Source organism: Crocodylus porosus, unplaced genomic scaffold, assembly GCF_001723895.1.
Source record: "Crocodylus porosus isolate Cpor-Errol unplaced genomic scaffold, CroPor_comp1, whole genome shotgun sequence".
In the NCBI taxonomy this organism is placed as follows: Eukaryota; Metazoa; Chordata; order Crocodylia; family Crocodylidae; genus Crocodylus; species Crocodylus porosus.
The window spans coordinates 4,192,822-4,213,993 of NW_017728923.1; the positions used below are offsets into that span (position 1 = coordinate 4,192,822).

General features: G+C 43.9%; 1 protein-coding gene across 2 annotated transcripts in view; it reads right to left on the reverse strand.

Moving 5' to 3' along the window:
* Positions 1-21,172, reverse strand: part of XPO6 (exportin 6) — a 91,228-nt gene that overhangs the window by 23,035 nt on the left and 47,021 nt on the right. The window contains exons 7-12 of one of the 2 annotated variants that reach the window (XM_019539979.1): positions 19,927-20,380; positions 14,613-14,739; positions 13,796-13,905; positions 6,754-6,862; positions 5,604-5,693; positions 2,324-2,393 (exon numbers count right to left, since the gene is read on the reverse strand). In XM_019539979.1, coding sequence (XP_019395524.1) covers positions 2,324-2,393; positions 5,604-5,693; positions 6,754-6,862; positions 13,796-13,905; positions 14,613-14,739; positions 19,927-20,380 — 960 coding nt within the window. Of the gene's footprint in view, positions 1-2,323; positions 2,394-5,603; positions 5,697-6,753; positions 6,863-13,795; positions 13,906-14,612; positions 14,740-19,926; positions 20,381-21,172 lie in introns of both variants that reach the window. The other variant, XM_019539978.1, reaches the window with a different exon arrangement.

Consider the following 21,172-nt stretch of genomic DNA (forward strand, 5'->3'; position numbering starts at 1 on the left):
AAAAGGCAATTAATTCAAGCTCCCTCTGCTGGTTCACTGCAGAGCAAGAGTCAAAAATTCTTAGAAAAATAGTGACAGACACATTCGTAACTTGAGTGCATTTGCTTCTGAATTAATTCAATGTGTGGCTGACTTTACATCTTCCAGATAATTTAAAATTCAGAAAGTTATGTGCATCTTCTCTGATGCTCAACTGCCTATTAGTTTGTGTAAATATATACATTATCTACGCACTTTTCAGCAGTGCAGTGTATCCCTCCCAAATCAGAGCCCTCTATTACATAATAAATGCATGCTGCACATGTAGACCGAGGACAATGATAGAAAAGAAGCTCCTTGCTTTTCATGTAATCCTTTTATTCATGTCTCAGGACTGAAGTAAATAATTAGCATCGATTTTACAACATTTCAAGATGCAAAACCTTTAAGCCAGCACCACATTGTATAATCCTGAAATTGTACTCAAATCTAAAGTGTCCATTCCCAACCACCCCCAACAGCTAGAAAACCAGTTCCAGAAAAACTTATCATTACACATCACTGACTATAGCCATCTGCTAGCAGGTGTGCATTAGTTTAAAGGTAAACTGTGATCATAAACAGGGAGTAGAACACAAGCCTGAAATGGCAAATATTTTGGCTGAAACCTGTCTACGCAATGCATGACCCTACTCCGCTGACCCATTAGGGTGGCCAGAGCTGCCTGAAAACACACCCAAATACCTGAGAAGGGGGCCAGGCATTCAACAAATAAAACAGCTTGAAAATAAAGAGGTTTGCTGTCAGCATGCAACACAGATTCAGAGAATCTGTAGTCTGTATATTTTGTATTTTAGGTTGTTGCAACTTACGTGATGTCTTAACATATACCTATGGTGATATTTGAGAGACAACAGATTCTACTACCTGTCTTAATATGCCAATTAAAACTTCTGGTATTTACTGAAGCAAGTGTGCCAGCCAACCATACACCCCACAGTGACCAGATCTGACCCACTGGAATTTTAGCCTCAGCCGCCAGCAGTTAATACTGTCACTGCTCAATACTGTTGCCATGGCTGCTGGAGCAGCAGCATCAGTGGGCCCAGCTGCCAGGGGGGCTGAATGCTGCTGCGTAATTTCATGTTTTCAGTCGCTGCTGGCAACTAAATTCAGCAGCACTCACCCCCTGGCTGCTGGCCAGGCTGACACTGCAGGTCTAACAGCTGCAGATGGAAGGCCCATGTCCTGGATCCAGTCTGCAAGGCAAAATGAGTTTGATACTCTGGGCCTAAGGAGTTAAAAACTTGTATCCCATGCTTGTGTATGCTGTATACTCTAAGTCTCTATAAAATTCAATATTTTTCCCTTTTCCTCAATTATTAGAAACAGTTACTAAGCACCAGTAGTGAAGCACTGTCATTTTTTTTTCATTTTTGCATTAAACTAATGCTTCCCAAAATGTGTTTTGGGGATCACACTAGTTCCTGCACGCCTTTACAGCACTTTCAATTAAACATTTTGATAAAGGTTAGTAAGAAATTTAAAGGGTTGGCACTGGCCCGTTGGTTAAAAAGTCTGGAAACCACTGGATTAAATGACTGGTTGGATGGAAATAGTTCAATACCTGCTCCAGTCTGGGACAGAGAGGCTCTTGAATGGCATTTAGGCACATAGGGCACCTATATATGTGCCCAACACCTGCTCTGACATGTTCTAATTCAAATGCATCAGAGCAAACTTGATTGAATAAAATGTCCATAGTGTTGCATGTATTCTGTGTCCCCACATTTTGAAATGGTGGCAGGGGCACTTTTAAGTAAAGCTTACTCAATAAGCTTTAGTTGAAACACCCTCACCGCCATTTTGAAGCATAGGACATTGAATACATGAGACGCTGTGGACATTTTAATTAGAGCAGCTCCCAAGACTCCATATGAGATCAAAAACAAGCACTTCCTGAATGCAGTTTTTAAGGGAAAACAGTTAACTGTCAATTGAGTGACCTTACTTCTATATCTTGGTGCTGCATTTCAGCTCTTAACACCTCAGGTTTGTTCAAGTACCAGAATTAACAAGAAAACACATCAGGCTAAATCATTTTTAAGGGGAAAGTCAATTACTTAAAGCATACACATTAAATTCAGATTTCCTAATGCTACATCCTCAAGCAAGATAAAGGGGCTTAGCACCAAGAATTTCAGATCCTAAAAGGTCAAACCTCTATGATATTAATGTAAAAGTAATAACATTTTCAAAAGCAAGCAGAAGCTTAAGGCATATCCTTCCTCCCCCCACCACTAAATAAGGACCTGAGAAAGGACACACTAGATAGTGGAATTACCTGTCCCCGAAGTGACAACAAACTGTTGTAGTCCTAGGTATACTTCCAAGTTGTCTTGTAGAACAGGAAACTGAAAAATAAAGGAATACATTAGGGAATTCAGTGTGCAGAAGGAAACACTTAATGCTTTCCAACTGCAATTAGTCTGAGCCAGAGAATAACTCCTTCCTGTTTTTTCTTCCTAATAAGTCTTGCAAGACCTATTTGGAGAAAGGATAGCTTTGTATGTTCTGGAGTGATCTGGGGCCCTAGATTTTCATTCCTAGACAGCTCACATCAAACCTATAAAGGTCATTTTGTTAAAGAAATTCCTTCAGTGACAACCGTCCTTTTCATGTTACCAGCAGTACCCAATCCTGACATGAATGGCCACCAGATGCTGCAGTAGCAATGTAGCCTGGGATGCTGTCAGTCCTTATAAGATGAATGACCAGAGTTGTGTGGGGCCCAAAAAAGAATAGAAGGTGGGGCTGCAGATCAGGATCAAGTTGGGTACACAGCTGTGGGGGTGAGAGACTTTCATTGCACCTTTTTACCCCATCAAAATCAGTTTCTCCTCATTAAGATTAAATGACACTCCTAATATACAAGTCAAAGGAAAAAAAAGGTTGCCAGTCCTGCTGTTACTATATTGCAAAAGGACTGAAGAAGTCTTGCAGCTGCTCTGTAACAGGAGTGGGCTGGATCCTCACAGATAAAAGGTTTGAGGGAATGAATGACTTAAGAGGCTGCTTTTCCTCAGAGCATTAAATTAACCTCACAGCGCACAATCTGTGGCAAACTATTGCTAATTACTAGGAACACTTCAGCCTGGCAACAGGACATGCTAACATGAAGGAGAACGCCAACTCAAACACCAAAGTATAGGAAATACCTTGGCTGGCTTCCCAGAAGACCATGGTACTCTAACAGTAATATTATAAGGTTATGTACACTACAGGCATCTAAGTCAAACCTAATCCATTCAGTTAGGACTGCGTATTTATTTTTCCTCTAACACATCTACCAGCAAAAGAAGGGGTATAGGTTGTAGCCATGTTGGTCTAAGGACATAGGTAGACAAGGTTCTTTGGGTAAATAGAATACCTTTTATTAGACCAACACTACTTTAGCCAGCAAAAGAAGTATACTTTCTCCCCCTTCTATTCCAACTTTTACTTGCAAGGACATGTGTTTACAAGCAAAAATCTTTTTCCTGCTATAGATTCTGTCATGGCCCTTGGGGCTGAAGCAATAGTTTTGACTTAGAATCACAGGAATGTAAGGCTGGAAGGGACCTCATGAGGCAGGATCATCTCTAAGCCATCGCAGCCTTTGAATTTTATGGGCATTTGGCCCCATATCGCTACTCTTTGCAGGCCTAAGAGCCACTCTAATAGCGTGGCCATTCACTCCACACAGCACCAGGCATGATATGCAGAACTAAGCAGATTAAAGACAAGTAGTACAGTGGTTCAATGCATTCTGGAGCCAATTTCATTTATCAAGTAGTAGTCAATAGACCCACTGCATGTTTCAGAAGCATTTTACAAACTACTGTAACATGCATGAGACTCATTAAGTTTTTCTTGGATTATTTAATGTCCAAGTATTCATTAAGCAAGGCTCGCTGGAAAGGTATTCTGTACTGAGATGGCAGTTCACATAGATAAACCTAATAGTTTATTCGAGGGTTAGAATTTGTTCAACCATCTCCCCTTGATCTGAAGTCATGTGTTTCACCAAGTCACCCATTTACTTCCTGAATTCACTCTGTGTTGACAATGAAGAGATAAGCCAGCAAACCAAACTGAAAGGTGCTGATTCATTCACTATTACTACACTGCAATACATGGATTCATACAGCACAATTTTCAGCGGAATTAGAAATGGTTCTATAATTTTCACAAGCCTTAAAGATGTTCATGGACAAACAGATCTTGGGCTTGTATTAGCCCAGCAATCTCCTTTCAAATGAAATCTCAGTAAGCATAATGATAATACTTTATAAAAAAAATGAGCTGTTTTCTCTCTTTTCAATCATTGGAGTTTTCAGGGAACAGCGTCCAGGCATATACACATGTGATCTCTAAGCAAATGCAGTTGCTATGGCTGCAGCTGATCCTAATGAATTCAGATACTTCTTCCAGATGGTGAAAAAAAATCCTGGACACTGTTCTTATGTTTTTTGAATGCCATAGTTTCATGGCCAAGACTGAGAACCACTAAATTAGAGGTTCACTGATACATCAGTCCATAACGTACCAATACCGATAAAAGGAAAATTGAGGTTATCAGCAATCAGCTTTCTTTGGCTGATGTGGCTGATAACGTCGCTGATAAATGCCATGTGCATGTGCATAGCTGCAGCATGTACACAGCTAGTCTGGCAGCTTGGAGAGCAGCATCTACCTGGTAAGTCTGTTGCGGGAAGGGGTGGGGGGAGGGAAGGGATAGATTGAGGCCCCTGCAGTGAGGGAAGAGTGGGGCTGAGGCTGGGGCAGAGTGTAGGATGGAGCCAAGAGCAGTTTGTCCAGGGGGCATGGGGAGGTGGGGTGGCTCCTGCTGTTACATGCACCCCTGGGGGAGGTATGGTGGGGCATGTGCCCCTGGGTCAGGGTGGCACCGGATTCTTCCTGGCAGGGGTTGGGCTGGGGCTATGCTCGGGGTGGACAGCTCTGGCAGCCCTGACTTAACCCTGTCCCTGCTGAGAAGAGCCCAGCGCTGCCTCTGGCCCCAGCTCACAGCAGCAGCCCACCCCTGCCCCGAGCAGAGATCCGGGGGCATACATACCCCATGTCTCTCCCAGGGGTATGCACAGCAGTGGGAGCCACCTCCCACCCCATGCCCCCTGGACGAATTGCTTGCGACTCCGTCATGCGGCCCGCCCTGGCTGGGCAGCGCCTAACTCCAACCCCACTCCTCCATTACCACAGGGGTCTTGATCTGCCCCCCTCCCATGCCTCTTCCCTCCCCTCCCCCACCCCTTGTCCCCCAACAGACTTACCAGCTTGATGCTGCTCTCCAAGCTGCCGGGATGCACATCAGCAGTTGGATTGGTATCAGCCGATATGGCCTGTTAATAAATCAGCCAGCAGTCTTGGCCCAAAAAATCTTTAATTGGTGCACCCCTACACTAAATTTTACTTATAGTTTTGATCTCTGTTTTGGATGTAAAAGCACATCCCCGTACTTCTTTTTTGACAGTCTTCTAGAGGCAATGTGCAACAAAACCTAATGGATGGAGCTGACATAAGATTAAGTACCTCTGCATCAGCTTATCAGCAGAAGAGCTACTTACCAGTGTAGAGAAGGCATGAGTTGGCAGGAGCTCCATGACTTTTGCCACTACTTCCAAGCTCTGGCGCAAGTACCGCTGCCATTCAGTCTGCTGCTATGGGAAGAAATGCCAGGATAAGCGTGACCTGTGCTTCCCTCTACTCAACCTGGAAAGAGCTAGTCCTATGTTAAGTTAGTCTGAGTTACGGACTGGAAAACTGACTGAAGTGCATCTGCCAGAGCTGGGTACTTGCTAGACATCCAAGAACTCAAACATTACTGGTTTTTAGATTCTCCCACTTTGAAAGCAATCTGAGAAGGAACAACTAACTGGCTTCATATTGGATCAAGCTTTCATTTTCAATGTCTGTTAACGGTATAAGGTAACTGGACAACCATGTCACATGGCACTTCCTGGCCTTTTGAGTAGACTGTGGTCTCTTTTATACTGGCCTTTTGAATAGCATATAGTTTCTGAACATGGACACACTCCTGTTTGTAAGTACATCATGTTAAAATTTGAGAATGATTAACAGGTCTTAAAGGGCAGCAACTTTATATGGAAGCACCGATATCAACAAAGGCATAAAGAGCCAGATCCTCAAGCAGTATTTAGGCAATAAAATCAAATTAATGAAAGTTAGATATTTTAACAGAGTTCAGACACATTAACACCTCTGGCAATCTGGGTCTACATATCTGCATTTGTCATGAGATCACAGAATCAGACATCAAAAAGCCTCATTTCTGCTTTACTCTTTCATAGAGCAATCTTTTTTTTTTTTTTTTTAAACACCCAGCATGCTGTACTCCTTTTAACCTCAAAACTCACACCAAACTCTCTCTCACTTTATGCACACAAGAGCTGCCTAAATAGTGTATACTTCTGCACTGCACTTACACCACAGCACTGCTGCTCTCTAATGCTCTTGATCTGGAAGGAAGGGAATGCCAATGTATTGTTTAGGCACACATATTATTAGTGGAGTACTGGAACTGTTGAGATACAGGAGATAACAGCAGCAAGAAATGAAAGCATTGAAATGAAATAGTTGTCCAGTCTCTATGCTGGAAAACAGTCTAGACCCTGGTAGGAAGGTTCCTGGTTTTTCAGTACGACACAGCAGTTTAGTATGAAGACTTGCAGTTTTCCTACCAACCCCCATTCTTACATCATCATCTAAAGTCTCGTCATCCAGCTCCTCCAACTGTGCCTGGTTGTACCTGAATTGAATTCGTTTCAATACCTCTGTCAGCAGCAAAACGAGGGCATCTTCGTACCTGAGACACAGTAAAAAGAAAACCAAAGACTAAGAAAAGTACTCTACTAGAATATTGACCCCTTTCAGTGAAGAGTACCTACAGCTGAAGGAGCATAAACATAAAGGTTAGCACAGAAAGAGCCTGCAACACTGCCTTGCAGACATGTTTGCCAGGAAGAGATTAGACAGCTGCTTTTGTCTTACAACTGCAACTGAAAGCCATTCTAGACTACTCCATATGATGAACTGGTCACCCATTCCCTCAACTGTGAAAGTTGGATAGGAAACAGCAGTAAAAAGCTCCACTGCCAGTGGAAAGAGGCAGCAGGTGTTACAAGAAGAGCAACTGGAATGAATATAACGAAGCACTACCAGGGCAGATTTAAAACGAACACTCTCTAGTGAAAGGACTCAGCTCCCCCTCACTAAATAGAACTTACATGCCTACTCCTTTTTAGAGGAGTAGTTACAGTGCTCTCTCAAATGCTGCCAAGACTGGTCAAGATCAAGATCTGAATCTTGCCATTAAACCAAGAGGTGCTGACTATGGTTATTAATACAAAAATATTATGATAGAGCTAGTTAAACTTCACCACCAGTCACAACAGGTTAGACTAAAAAGCCACCCATAAACCACTTACATCTTAGCTTAAACTATAGAAAAGGGCAATTAATAAGATTTCTAAAAGAGAAGCACCTAAATAAGAGGCAGGGTTTCTAATAGGTTATTTGCATAAAGGCTATTTGTAGGTTCAGCTGCAATGGGAGTCATTTGTGTTCTGTAGTTTTGAATACAGTCCTTGCTCACAGGAAGGAAGTCAGAATTTTTTCATCATCACTATCACATTTCAGCCACCCACTTAAAAGATTTAATTTGTTTCCAGAAGCAGCAATGTAGCACACAAAAGTCAAAACACTTTTTCCCCCCATGATCACCCATGAGTAATGCTAAATTGCAAAATCAGCATGGAGCAACCCAAGGCTGGAATGCAGACATCACTGGTGACATACAGGGATGTCAATTTACTTGAGATCCAAAAAGTTCCCTTCTCTTCCTTTAGAAAACAACTACTGTGAACCAAGTTCCAATTATGCATTTCTCTAGGAAAGATCAGATTGGAAAGCTGGCAATCTCTATTAATAATACAGAAAATAAGAGCATTGTGCAATATAAATTGCACCATAATCAGCTGTTCCCATAACTGCAACAGCTAGAAACTTCCAGTGAAGGGCTACTATACTACTGGTTGGTTACTGAAAAAAGATGATGCAAGTCTGGATTTGGTAATTTGTACATGTTACACTATTGGACAAGACTCAGAATTTGCAAGCCACAGGGAACAGGAAATTTCATCTACTGTTCCTGTGGTGTAACCACACGTACATTATCATATTAAAACATGTAAACACTTCACAATTTCATGCATATTTGTTGTGGCTTCAGAAACTATAGCTAAAAACAGGTACTTCTGCAAAAATAGCACTCCACGTATAGGGGAATTATTCTATTTTTTTATGGTCAAAGACAGATATGATACTTTCCAAAGACCAACTAATACTGCATGAGCTGATTTCTTTCACTACACTGATATCTTTATCCACTTTTATTTTTTAGTCATATGGTTATGTATAGGGTAGGAAAATTGAGCAGCATGCCTCAGCTCAGCATTGTTAGGCAGAATCATGCATTGGCTGAACCTAAATTTAAACGCAAGAAAGCAATTCGCACACTGAAAGAAATAAGTTGGCTGGAAGATGGTTCTGCACTTGTTCTTGGCACTTTTGATGCCAGGATGCCCTTTGGTAAGCAATTTATTTGTATTTGGCAGGCTCACTGAAAAAAAAAAAAAGTTTCTTCCTGTTCTTAGTCCAGAGCAAAACATGACAGAAGAGGAAGAGTTTCAAGCCCTGCTCTACTTTCTCCACGCTAAACAGTTAAGCTGGTACTAGACATGCCCCTTGGTACTTACAAAATGATGGCAGCAAAACTATCTGCAATGGGGCTGACTATATTAAAATGGTAAGCAGACAAGCCTTCAAAAGGAGGAAGAGTTGTCAAAATTTGGTTTATATTAATACTGAATCAGGTTCTGCTCAGTTGTGATGGTACTATATTTTGAAATTACAGTGATAAACCTCTCCCTCTCTCTCAAAAAAACCCAAACAACGTTTGTCATCAAGGTGATTTTAAAATCCTAGTTGCAATTAAACCAACTAGGTGTGCCCTGAGATTATTTTAAGGGTGATGTGGGGCGATGAACAATATTAATACCGTTAGGGAAGCAGAAAATCTGCTTTTTCATTAATAGTGTTATTCTTTTATTACATTCTTTAATAGCTGAACATTTGATTTCCTTGGCATTTTTGTTTTAGAACATTTTTAAAAAATACCAGTTACTTTTTCCTAATTTTTTGCTTTAATGCTCAGGCACCAACATGTTTGTCATAGTGAGTAAATCAGGATTTTTAAAGCTTTATTTATTATCAGCTTAAGCAAAAGTTTAAACACATCAGTGTCATTTACCTAAGAATGCACACGCCTCACTCAGTCTGGCAGTCTGCAGCATAACTCCTACTGCCAGGCCCTTCTCCACCGGGAGCCAGAGGGTAGACCACCATCTCCCTCCAGGACAAAGGAGGGCTCTGGGATCTCCCACTCTGTCCAGTCAGGAGCATGGACCAAGGTGGTCAAGAGCCCTAAGGCCCACTGCACCAAGGTCCCTGCACTGCCGGAGCTTAGCAACAGGTACACACCTCTTGCTGCTCCAGCAGAGCCTGCCGAGTTGCCAGCTCCCGCAGGCAACACAGGCTTAACTGCAGCTACTGCTCCCGCTCTCCCCAAGACAAAAAGTAAGGTGTTTGTTGTGGGAGACTCCATCCTGAGGGGCAACAAGGTAGCAATCTGCTGCCCTGACCCCTTAGTCCGGGAAGTCTGCTGCTTCCTGGGGGCCTGCATCTAGGACATTGCGGAGACGATCCCAAAGCTCCTCCAGCCCACAGACCACCATTCTATGCTCCTTATTCACGTGGGCACCGATGACACGGCTTGGAGTGCTCCCAGCCGGGTCATGAGGCGCTACAGGGATTCGGGAGCGGGGCTAAAGGGTCTGGGAGCTCAGGTGGTGTTCTCGTTGATCCTCCCAGTCTTGGGCTATGGGCTGAGGAGGGAGAGGAGGATCCTTGTAGTCAACCAAAGACTGCAGCGCTGGTGTCATCGGGAAGGCTTTGGCTTCCATGACCAAAGCCCGCTTTTTGGCGAGAGAGGCAGTGAGCTGCTGGAAAGGGACGGCCTCCAACTCTCTCCCCTGGGGAGGAGGCTCTTCTCAGCCAGACTGGCTGACCTGCTTCACCAGGCTTTAAACTAAGCCCGTTGGAGGTGGGGGGACTACCGCCACTGCTGGCCTGCTGAGCAACCCTTGCAAAGCCAGCGGGCCAAGGCACTTAAGGGAGCCCACCCTTGCCCCAGCCCTGTTACAATCTGTGGGCAAGGCAACAGCTCCCAAGGGGACACTTGCCTGTCTGTACACAAATGCCAGGAGTTTGGGGAATAAGCAGGAGGAGCTCGTCCCCCTGCTCAATGCAAATAATTATGATGTCACAGGGATAACAGAAACCTGGTGGGACTCCACCCATGACTGGACCTCAGGTATAGATAGCTATATCCTGGTACAGGAAGGATCGTGTAGGTAAAAAAGGGGTGGGGTGTAACTCTCTATGTTAAGGAAAGCTACATGTCCCTGCAAGCTGATATTGGTGACCAGGGTGGATGACTGGAGACCTTCTGGGTTAAAATCTGTGGAACACGGCACAGGGGACACAACAGTGGGAGTCTACTACAGATCTCCCACCCGAAGTCAAGAGCTTGACCAGGAGTTTGCCCAGAAACTGGGTGAGACCGCATGTTCCAGGACCATGGTTGTCATGGGTGACTTCAATTACCCAGACATCTTGTGGGAGGATCACTCAGCAAAATCCGAGCTGTTGCAAAGCTTCCTCATGTGTGGATGACCTCTACCTGACTCAAGAAGTCTATGGGCCAACAAGAGGCAAAGTGCTGCTCAACCTGGTACTGGCTACTGGGGATGACCTAAAATCGGCGACCTAGTGATCGATGGGAAGCTGGGTGACAGTGACCATGAGCTGATCACCTTCACCATCTGCCATAAAGCTGACAAGTCAGTCAGCAACACAGAAGTCCTTGACTTCAGAAAAGCTGATTGACAAGCTCAGGAGCTCAGGGACCATGACCCCAGGGAGAGGGGACCATGACCCCAGGGAGAGGGGAGTTCAAGAACAGTGGTTGCTCCTCAAGGGAGTGATCTTCAATGCACAGGCTAAGTCTATTCCATCTTGGAGGAAAGGCACCAAGAGGGCACAGCAACCCCCCTGGCTCTCCAGGGACCTAGGAGACCTCCTGAGGCTAAAAAGAAAGGCCTACAAAGGATGGGATTCATCTCCAAGGAGGATTATTCTGCACTGGTCTGATCCTGCAGGGAGCAAACCAGGAAAGCCAAGGCTGCAACTGAACTCCAACTAGCTTCAAGCATGAAGGACAATAAAAGGAAGAAGTCCTTTTTCAGATAAGTGGGGAGACAGAGGAAAACCAAGGGCAACATTGGACCCCTGCTGAACCAGATGGGTCAACTGACACCCAGGAAAAAGCCAGCCTATTAAATGGGTACTTTGTGTCGGTCTTTCATCAGTCCCATGGGACACCCATGCCTGCTATAGGACAAGGAGGTCTGGGTGGGGGAGATCCCCTGCTCTCCATAAATGCTGACCTCATGAAGAAACATCTTGAGAAGCTGGATACCTTCAAGTCAGCCGGCCCTGACAATCTACACCCCAGGGTACTCAAGGAGCTGACGAGCATCATAGCCCAGCCCCTGGCATGAATCTTTGAAAACTCCTGGCACTCTGGTGTAGTGCCTGAATACTGGAAGAAGGCCAATGTGGTGACTATCTTCAAGAAAGGGAGGAAAGTAGATCCAGCTAACTATAGGCCCATCAGCCTGACTTCTATCCCAGGAAAGATCTTAGAAAAAGTTTATTAAAGACGCCATCCTTAACAGACTGGTCGATGCCAACATCCTAAGGGATAGCCAGCACGGGTTTGTTGCAGGTAGGTCTTGCTTGACCAATCTCATTTCCTTCTGCGACCAGGTGACGTACCACCTCGACAAGGGAGAAGAGATTGATGTCATATCTCGACTTCACAAAAGCCTTCGATCTGGTATCCCATGATCACCTCTTGGCAAAACTGGCCAATTGTGCCCTTGAGTCCACCATGATCTGCTGGCTGGAAAACTGGCTCCATGGTTGGACCCAGAGGGTAGTAATTGATGGCAGTCACTCATCATGGTGTCCTGTGACCAGTGGGGTCCCCCAAGGCTCTGTCCTTGGACCCATATTGTTCAACTTCTTCATCAACGATGTGGACATTGGAGTCAGGAGCGAACTGGCTAAGTATGCCGATGACACCAAACTTTGGGGCAAAGCATCCACACCAGAAGACAGGTGGGTGATCCAGGCTGACCTGGACAGGCTCAGCAAGCGGGAGGATGAGAACTTGATGGTGTTTAACAATGAAAAATGCAAGGTTCTTCACCGTGGGGAAAAAAACCCTGCAGCATCCTTATACACTCAGCAGTGCTATGCTGGCTAGCACTACGGAAGAAAGACTTGGGGGTCATCATCGACCACAAGACGAACATGAGCCTGCAATGGGATACTGTGGCTAGTAAAGTGACCAAAACGCTAGCTTACATCCACAGATGCTTCTCAAGCAAATCCTGGGACGTCCTTCTCCCCCGTACTCGGCCTTGGTGAGGCCGCAGCTGGAGTACTGTGTCCAGTTTTGGGCTCTGCAATTCAAAAAGGATGTGGAGAAGCTTGAGAGAGTCCAGGAGAGCCACGTGCATGATCAGAGGTCAGGAAAACAGACCGTATGATGACAGGCTGAGAGCCATGAGGCTCTTTAGCCTGGAAAAGCGCAGGCTCAGGGGTGATCAGCTGGCCACCTACAAGTTTATCAGGGGTGACCACCAGGATCTGGGGGAACGTTTGTTCACCAGAGTGCCCCAAAGGATGATGAGGTTGAACAGTCATAAACTACTACAAGACCGTTTCACGCTGGACATAAGGAAGAATTTCTTTACTGTCCGGGCCCCCAAGGTCTGGAACAGCCTACCATCGGATGTGGTTCAAGCACCTACATTGAACAGCTTCGAGAGCAAATTGGATGCTTATCTAGCTGGGATCCTATGACCCTAGCTGACTTCCTGCCTTTTGGGCAGGGGGCTGGACTTGATGATCTTCTGAGGTCCCTTCCAGCCCTAATGTCTATGAAATCTATGAAACTTTGCCGTGGTAAAGTAGGATTTAATTCTCAAGTATCAGTAATGGTCTGTTGATTTCACAGGCACATGTAACTGATCACCAGCCAAACTGCATGTTACAATTGCTTGGGGGGGAGGGGCAAGAAATGCAATTTTTAACCTAATTCTAGAAAATACAAGAGACTCCCTGTAACAAATGCTATTTTGGTATAACAATTGGGACAGACCCAACAAACAAGTGCTCAACATAGACCAAGTTATTCTCACAGTCTTTAAGGCTCCTGTGTCTCAACAGAGGCTGGTCTTGCTTACCTTGACTATTCTCAACCAGAGTGCTGTAGCATCCTGGGATGCCCAGAGATTCTTTTAAGGGTGATGCAGGGTGACAACCACTATTGGGTATACAAATACCTATACAATTTTCAAGATAAACCCAGGTTTCAAATAGGTCTCCATAATGTCAAAAACATTCCAACCTATTGTGATCTTTCTGAGTTCTTTGCAACAGAAGAATTGTTATATGTTACCATAGTCAACCAAGAAGGAAAAAGCTAAGAGCTGGTATTTTCAGAGGGGTGCCTTGAGTCTAACGAAGTTGAGAATGACTGGCATACCTGTTGAGTACTGCTTCTTTGTCTGCCAAGCGACTTTTAATTTTATTAGTGAGATAGTCCAAGAAGAGTGTCCAGATATCTAGGCAAGAAAAGTAGCCTTCGTGGGTAGGCTGAAATACACAAAATTCAACATTAAATATGACAAAATGCAGCACGACTTAGGTCATGTGTAACCACAGTCTGAGTTACCATGCACAGAACTATTCAGTGGTGCAGGTTTGCTTCAGTGATGAACTTCCCCTGCCAACGGAGAAACTCTACTTGCTTAACTATCAAAAGAGGAGCCAGGTCTGCACCCAGAACCGGGATCCAAAAAATTCCCAAGTCTAGTCCCAGCAGTGACTGACTCCCTTTGCGGCAGTGAGGCCTTCCAGTCTCAGCTTTCCTAACCTAACATAATATTTGAATATTCACATTCACACGAATAACAGGTTTATAACACTCGTAAATGGTGTTGCAGCAGTGAATCTCACTGCAGAGGCAGGGCAACCACTTCCCCGCAAACTGTGGCTGAACTTAAAAGGAGAAAGAAAAACAAACAAACCAAGAACATGGTATATACAAGGGAACAATTTGCCCATGAAGCCTCAGAGTAAGAGGTCTGAAGTGAGTAAAGAGTCCTAAAGCTCAGAAAAAAAAAAAGAGCTATGCAGCGTCAGCACACATATTAATTTGATAAAGACTGAAGCGTTTTACCATGCTACCCTTTGAGTTATTAGCCCTACTGGGGAAATAAGTCACTCTTACAACGTCCCCGCATCATACACGGGTAGGGTATTAAAGGCTAAAATAAGAAAAGCAGCATTTAACGCCATACCTGATGAAAAGTATATTTGAATAATAGTGCCAAAAATTCAACCACAGGGAACTGAGAGTAGGATTCTATCCTCCGTAGATGAACACTCACAAAGAGACGCAGAAAGTCTGTAAACTTCTCAATGTAGCTATAGAAGAAAGAGAGAGAACAACTGAGCAAAACATGAACAGTGCCACAAGGGAAATGGTTTCATTGAAACACTGATAAATTCATTTCAAAACCCTTTCATTAAAAGAAAACTACATTTAATGGCCAGTAGTACAATTAAAATATAAAGCCCTGCAAAAATTACCTACAGGATGGGCAACCCTTCATTCCATTAACACCTGAAACATAGCAGAAAAGACAATCTAGTCAAAAGCAACTTTAAAGTTCAGATAAAACAATATGAATTCAATAAGGCCTTCAAATAAGCCACCCCACACCCTTAGAGAAATAGGTACTTGGCAGCAAGGCTCAGTAAAGGGTACTAAAGGGTGTAATCATCCAGTAATACCTATATTCAAAGATCAATGGTTTAGAACAGACTTAGATCAAAAGTGAACAGAATCATAACACCATTTTAATATCAAAAGTCCTACTGATTTATTTATGCGACTGCATGTGAAAAAATACATCTCACCCCACACAATGCTTTAGGGTTCTTAGAACAGCAGGGTAATTTTTTAAAGAGAGACATGATGCAGCTGAAGATGCAGCAAGGTAATTTTGGTGGCAAACTTTTAATACTCAGCAGGGACTGTGACCAGACCTAATTTTGGCAGTGCCAAGGTAGTGCTCACCTTCCTTTGAGAAAAAAAAAAATTGTTCCTGCCAAGGACTATGCAAGTTGAAAGAGTTGCTATGTGGCGGCAGAAACAAGGTGCATATTTCTTAGATTGGCTACCATGTACTTGTTAGTAGGGCTGTGAGAGGCTTCTGACAGAGCTTCGGATCTGGAGAAGCTTTGGATGCTTCAGGGTCCAAAGCAGTATGTCGGGGTCGAAGTGCTGGCCTCGTTCGGCTTCCCAAAGCAGTTCGGAGCTTCTGAAGAACTTGGGAGCCGCCTCGGAGATCCAGCCATAGGGTATAACGGGGAAACAAAATATCTATAACTTTGTTGTTTGCTGTCCGATTTGGATGAAATTTTCAGTGGTGGTAGACTCTACAGAGAGGATGAAGCCTGCCAAGTTTCAAAAAGATCGGTGCAGGGGTTTTGGGGAAACTGTATCCCAAATTCTTGAAAGCAAAACTCCTGTCACATCTCTGTGTTACTACACAGGGGGGGCCAAAACTGCAGAGGTGGTAGCTCTTGCTGAGGCCACAAAGCCTGCTAAGTTTCAAGATCAGTGCAGGGGTTTCGGGGGAGAAGTGCAGACAAGCAAAACTGGGTGCCATGGGTGCTTGTGTGACTGACTGTGTCCATCTTGGGGCGCGGAGGGGAGACACTGCTGCAGGCCTGGCTGCTAAACTGCTGTGTTCCCAGTTACCAATCAATCAGTCACAATTCACTCAGGGACCAGGGACTTGGGGACCAGCTCAATACACAGGACCTAGCTATTACATAATGACTTAACCAGCATCAATTAGCACCTACAAAACCAGGCTAAGGAGAGGAAAGACTCAATACAGACAATTAACTGCCCCAAGACAGACAGTCTTCACACGAGTTTTGTCTGTCAGCAGCTAGAGGTGCAGGGCCCCAGAGCCCCCCTGCACCAATCTCCTTGACAGCTGGCAGGCGTCACAGCAGGGGCCACCATCCCTACAGCTGCCACCCTGCTGCGCCTTAACACACGCCAGATCACCCACGGCATGAGTTTTGCTTGTCTGCAGCTTGAGGTGCAGTTCCTCCCCAAACCCCTGCACCAATATTCTTGAAACTTAGCAGGTTTCATGTTCTCAGCAGAGACTACCATCCCTGAACGTTTCATCCAAATTGGACAAGAAACAACAAAGTTATAGATATTTAATTGATTCCCCATTATACCCTATGGCTGGATCTCTGAGGTGGCTCCAAAGCTTCAGAGCTGCTTCGGCTGGATCGAGGCAGAGACCCAGCCTGGTGCTCTGGATCGGATTGTGGCCATCCAAAGCGGCCGGATCAGATCGCTGCCGACTTGCACAGACCTACTTGTTACATGAACACACAGTTGGAATGTATTAGGCAGTAAAATTATTATTTGTACTTTATTTGGCACCAGGTTTTATGGTAAGAGTACCACTAGATTTGTATCACTGGGGTAGATCCAGAGGCCGTGCAGTGGCATGGCCACACTCCCCTTTCAGATTGCACTGCACCAGAGGAGCCTCTGGGTACTTCTTAATGTCTCTAAAGCAAGTGAAAATTCACTCTCCCTACCCATTCCTGCTCAAAGGCATGTCCCTTGCCCCTTCCACCCACTCTTCCATCTCCCTCTGTTGTGAGGTGGGGAAACACCAGAGCTGCATAGGGGTGAGCTCAGCTGGGGACTGAAACAACAGCAGCACGGATGGATGGATGCAAGGTTCCCCTTCCTGCTGTTGCCACTCTTCCCTCTCCAGCTGAGCCCAGCCCCCACTCAGCCCAGCTGGCTCTTCAGCTTCCAGACCAGAAGCACTAGAGAAAGCAGCAGCTGCAGGCAGAAGAGGGTGAGGTGGAAGGGAAGGGAAGAAAGAGTGAGCCTCTGGGCAGGAAGGGGAAGGGAGGCAAGATTTTCACCTGTTTTAGAAACTTAAGAAAAAGTCTGCCCACACTGGTGGGGGAGAGGAGGCTGGGTGGAGTGGCGTAGCCACCCCTGCAGTGCAGATTGCTGCTTCTGCACCCCATTTTAGGAAATTCTGGATCTGCCCCTGTGTAATATGTATGTACAGGTCATTAGTCAAATGCTTCAAAACTAAAACTAATTTGGCCTAGTGTGCAAAGGGATTTTGAGCTCTGTCCTTCCTTTAAACACTGGGGGCCAACCTTTTTGGCAGGCATTCTGCAAATAGTCCCGTATCTTCCCAGAATGCCATTCCAAACTCCATTTCCTGCTCTGCTTTCTGCTCCCTGTCCCATGCTCCTAGCTTGGTCTGCTACTGTTTTCTGCTCCCTACTCTGTCCTTGTCCTCTCTCCGATTTGTCACACGCCACACAGCCTGCCTGTGCAACAGGTTGACCACCCTTTCTTTAAACCATCAAACAAGTTCTAAGGCAAGATTATTTGAAAGTCTGAGATCTCTAGGAGCCACTGAACCCAATCATTAACTTCAGAATCATCATTCAGATTTCTTTACTAGACATAATTTTGTTTCTCATAAGATAGGGAAGCTTCAAGTTAAATGCAAATAAAATTTTAAATGATTTTTCTGGTTAAGTTTACAAGTACAACCTATACAAGATTAAGAAAGTTTAAAACCTCACTAAAATGAAAGACACAGTATATCTAGTAGTCAGTCACCTGAAGACAAATGAAAAAGCTTAAAGAAAGTAAAGGTAACTTGATTTAGAGGCAGCAGATACAGTGTAGTTAGCTAGTTTTACACAACTCTGCAATAATTCCAGCGTCGTTCAGCAGCATGCAAAGCTAAAAGGTTAAGAACAAAGCCTGATTTTACAATTCTAAGTTCCTGGAAATGAAAAGGGAGCGATCCTTTATAAAACAAAGGAACAACCACTATGGAACAGATTCCTTAAAGCAGAGGGAGCAACTGTAGGACAAACTCAAGACTGCAACAGTAAATGCAAGATAATATATTTTTTAAAAGGTATTTACATAAAAGGATAACACAAACAGGACAAATGTAATATTTCTATAAAAAACAGCAAAACACTTAGTTTAGCAGAGTTTTGATAACCTGAAAGAAAAAATTTCTGTGCACTGGAGTCTGTTCCATTACTAGACAATACATAGAAAACAATCAATAGAAAATTGCCCTTACAACTCTAATTACACTTGGTTTAGCTTTTCTTGAGGACTATGATCTCTATCCACCTGCCCAGATGCACTGACATTTCAGTATTGCTACTACATTCCTCATTTTAGAAATCCAGGTAATACTGAAGCCAGTGAGAGTTAGCTGAGAAAAAAATGCATAATTAGAATTTACCATTAATCTGGAGTTAAATTTCCAAACCAATAAATTACACACACATCTAAAGAAAGTAGATGGGGGGAGGGGGGGAAAGAGTAGTTAAGGATTTCAGAGAAGCGAGAAACATTCAATTGACCTCTATTTTATAACAACCTAAATTTTGTTGCTAAATAAGACTTAAATCATATTGATATTATAAAGTCGAAGTATTTCTATTATACAAAAATTGGATGCCATGCCTTGGAATAAGAACAAAGATTTACCAGAAGTTATAAAGTGCACTGCTGTGCTCATTCATTTCTATTAACACTCATTCATAGCAAGTCTTTGGGCACATCCACATAACCAGACTTACATAATCAGAAAATGTATCTTGCCAACATCAGTGTTGGTTGAAAGCCTGATTCTCAAAGCTAACACATACAGCAGGGCTGTAATGGAAAGCAACATCAATAGTTCACATAGCACGGTCTAGCACACAACACATTGAAGGTTCAACCATTCAGCATGACAGGTGAGAATTTCTGACTTTTCCTCCTGTATCCAATGTCAAGAGATTCATAAATTAGCTCAGGTACCAAATGTACTGGTATCCTTCTGGCAGTGATAAAAGTATTAAAAGCATCCCAAGGTATTGCTGCTTGTGCCTCGCCCTTAAGGGATACAAGATATTGCTACTTAATTCATTTGCTAGCTTTGCATCCAAGACTCTTTTTCCAAGGTTGCTATCATAGCTTTCCAAAAATCTTAAGAGACTGATCACAAAAGAAAAATGAAAAATAAAAAGGTGACTTTCCCATATCAGTGCCAGGTACTGAACTAAGCAGCTTTCATTCCCTTCAGGGCCATGACTTGGAAGCATGCCACCTACTCCTTTGAACCTGGACTTGAAATACACAAATGGCAGATACCAACCAGAAGGGAAGGTTGCAACTCCTTTACCTCACTGTGCCTCTTCTGTTGCTCTGTTACAACTGAATGAAGGGCAGGTTCAGCTCTTGTGCCACCTCAGACCTGCAGTCAAACAGTAACGAACTGGGGGAATAGGGAGGAAGAGGACAGGAAAGAACACAAGCCTGCACCACCATACAGTCACTCAGCAAACACCCCCTTAACACCAAAACTTACCTGAGAACACCTACCTTCCTGTTCTCCATCAGCAGCACAGAGCTCTGAAAAAAAGGTGATTAGACACACCATGCATGACAGCAAATTAAGACAAGTCTTTTAGCAAGTAAATCACCTTACCACAGCTCTTAAGCTGCATGCCTTCTCTTACCTTTCATCCAGTTCCTCCAGCCGGCTCTTCACTGTGTGGGCATTATTCTCCTTAGTAATCTTCTGCAGGAGGTAGAAAGTCTGCTGGAACATCCGCAGCAAATACTCTTCAAACTCCATAGGCACACAGTTTTTTGACATCAGTTCATTGATGCAAGACATAGCCAAGACTCCAAGCCTGCCACGTTCCTGGCCCAATACAGAGTTCTGGCTGCTGCCATTGACAGCGGTCATCTTCCTGGTTCGGGTATCGCAGCCAAAGCGGGCAAAATGGAATATGGTGGTAAGGAGTGAAGGGGTGATACTGGTAGACAGTGGGATCCAGCTGAAGAGGTGGGCCAGGCATTCCAGTGCCAGAGAACAAATATATTCACTCTCAGTGTCAAGGATAGGGATTGGCTGGTTCAATAATTTGGCCACACTGGGACTCTGCAACAGGCTACTTAATAAGTCACCTAGGAAATAAAGCATTTGGACAGCTAAATAATACTTCACATGGAACAATGCTTTTTGATTGCCTCTGCATAAAATTACCACAGACCGAAAAACACTTTTGCAACTGACTGCTGTTCTTTATGCAGCAGGTAATGAATATCAAAACAAATCTTTGTACAAACCATTAACATCATGTTGTATCAAAGCATGCAAAGGAAAGTCCTTCTCACCTCAGCAACTTTCAGAGTTCTAAAAATTTCAGACTGAGCAAAACATTAGTTTAACTAAAGGATCCCACAGCAGGAGGGACTGAAGGCTTTACTGAAGAGGGGCACACTGTTTTAAATATAGGTGTATCAGCTTTTCAACTACACACTTATGCAGGACTCACAAGTCTACTCCAAAATTTACTCACAAAATGAAAACTAGCATGCCAGAGTCAAGTTTAGGAAAGGGTTTTATTGCAACTTGTACAAAGTTTAACCCAGTATAGATATTTTTGGCATATCATAGAGCTTGTGGATTGTATTTGAAATTAGATGTGTACTTTAAAAACAAAAACACAACATTTACAGGAACTTAGTCCATTAGGTGGATGAGATCATACCACACCAGCATCTGGTAACACTTGCAGAATATTCACATACATACAAAAATCCAAAAATTCTCTTAAGGCTTCTCTTAAGGCTTCAAACTTACAGATGGATATGACATAGTGACATTTACAAGGATGGTAATCTTACATATAAAGTGCTGCTTGAAAAACATCTTTTACACCAGTCGGGCCCGACCTTTCTAGCAGGCATGCCATG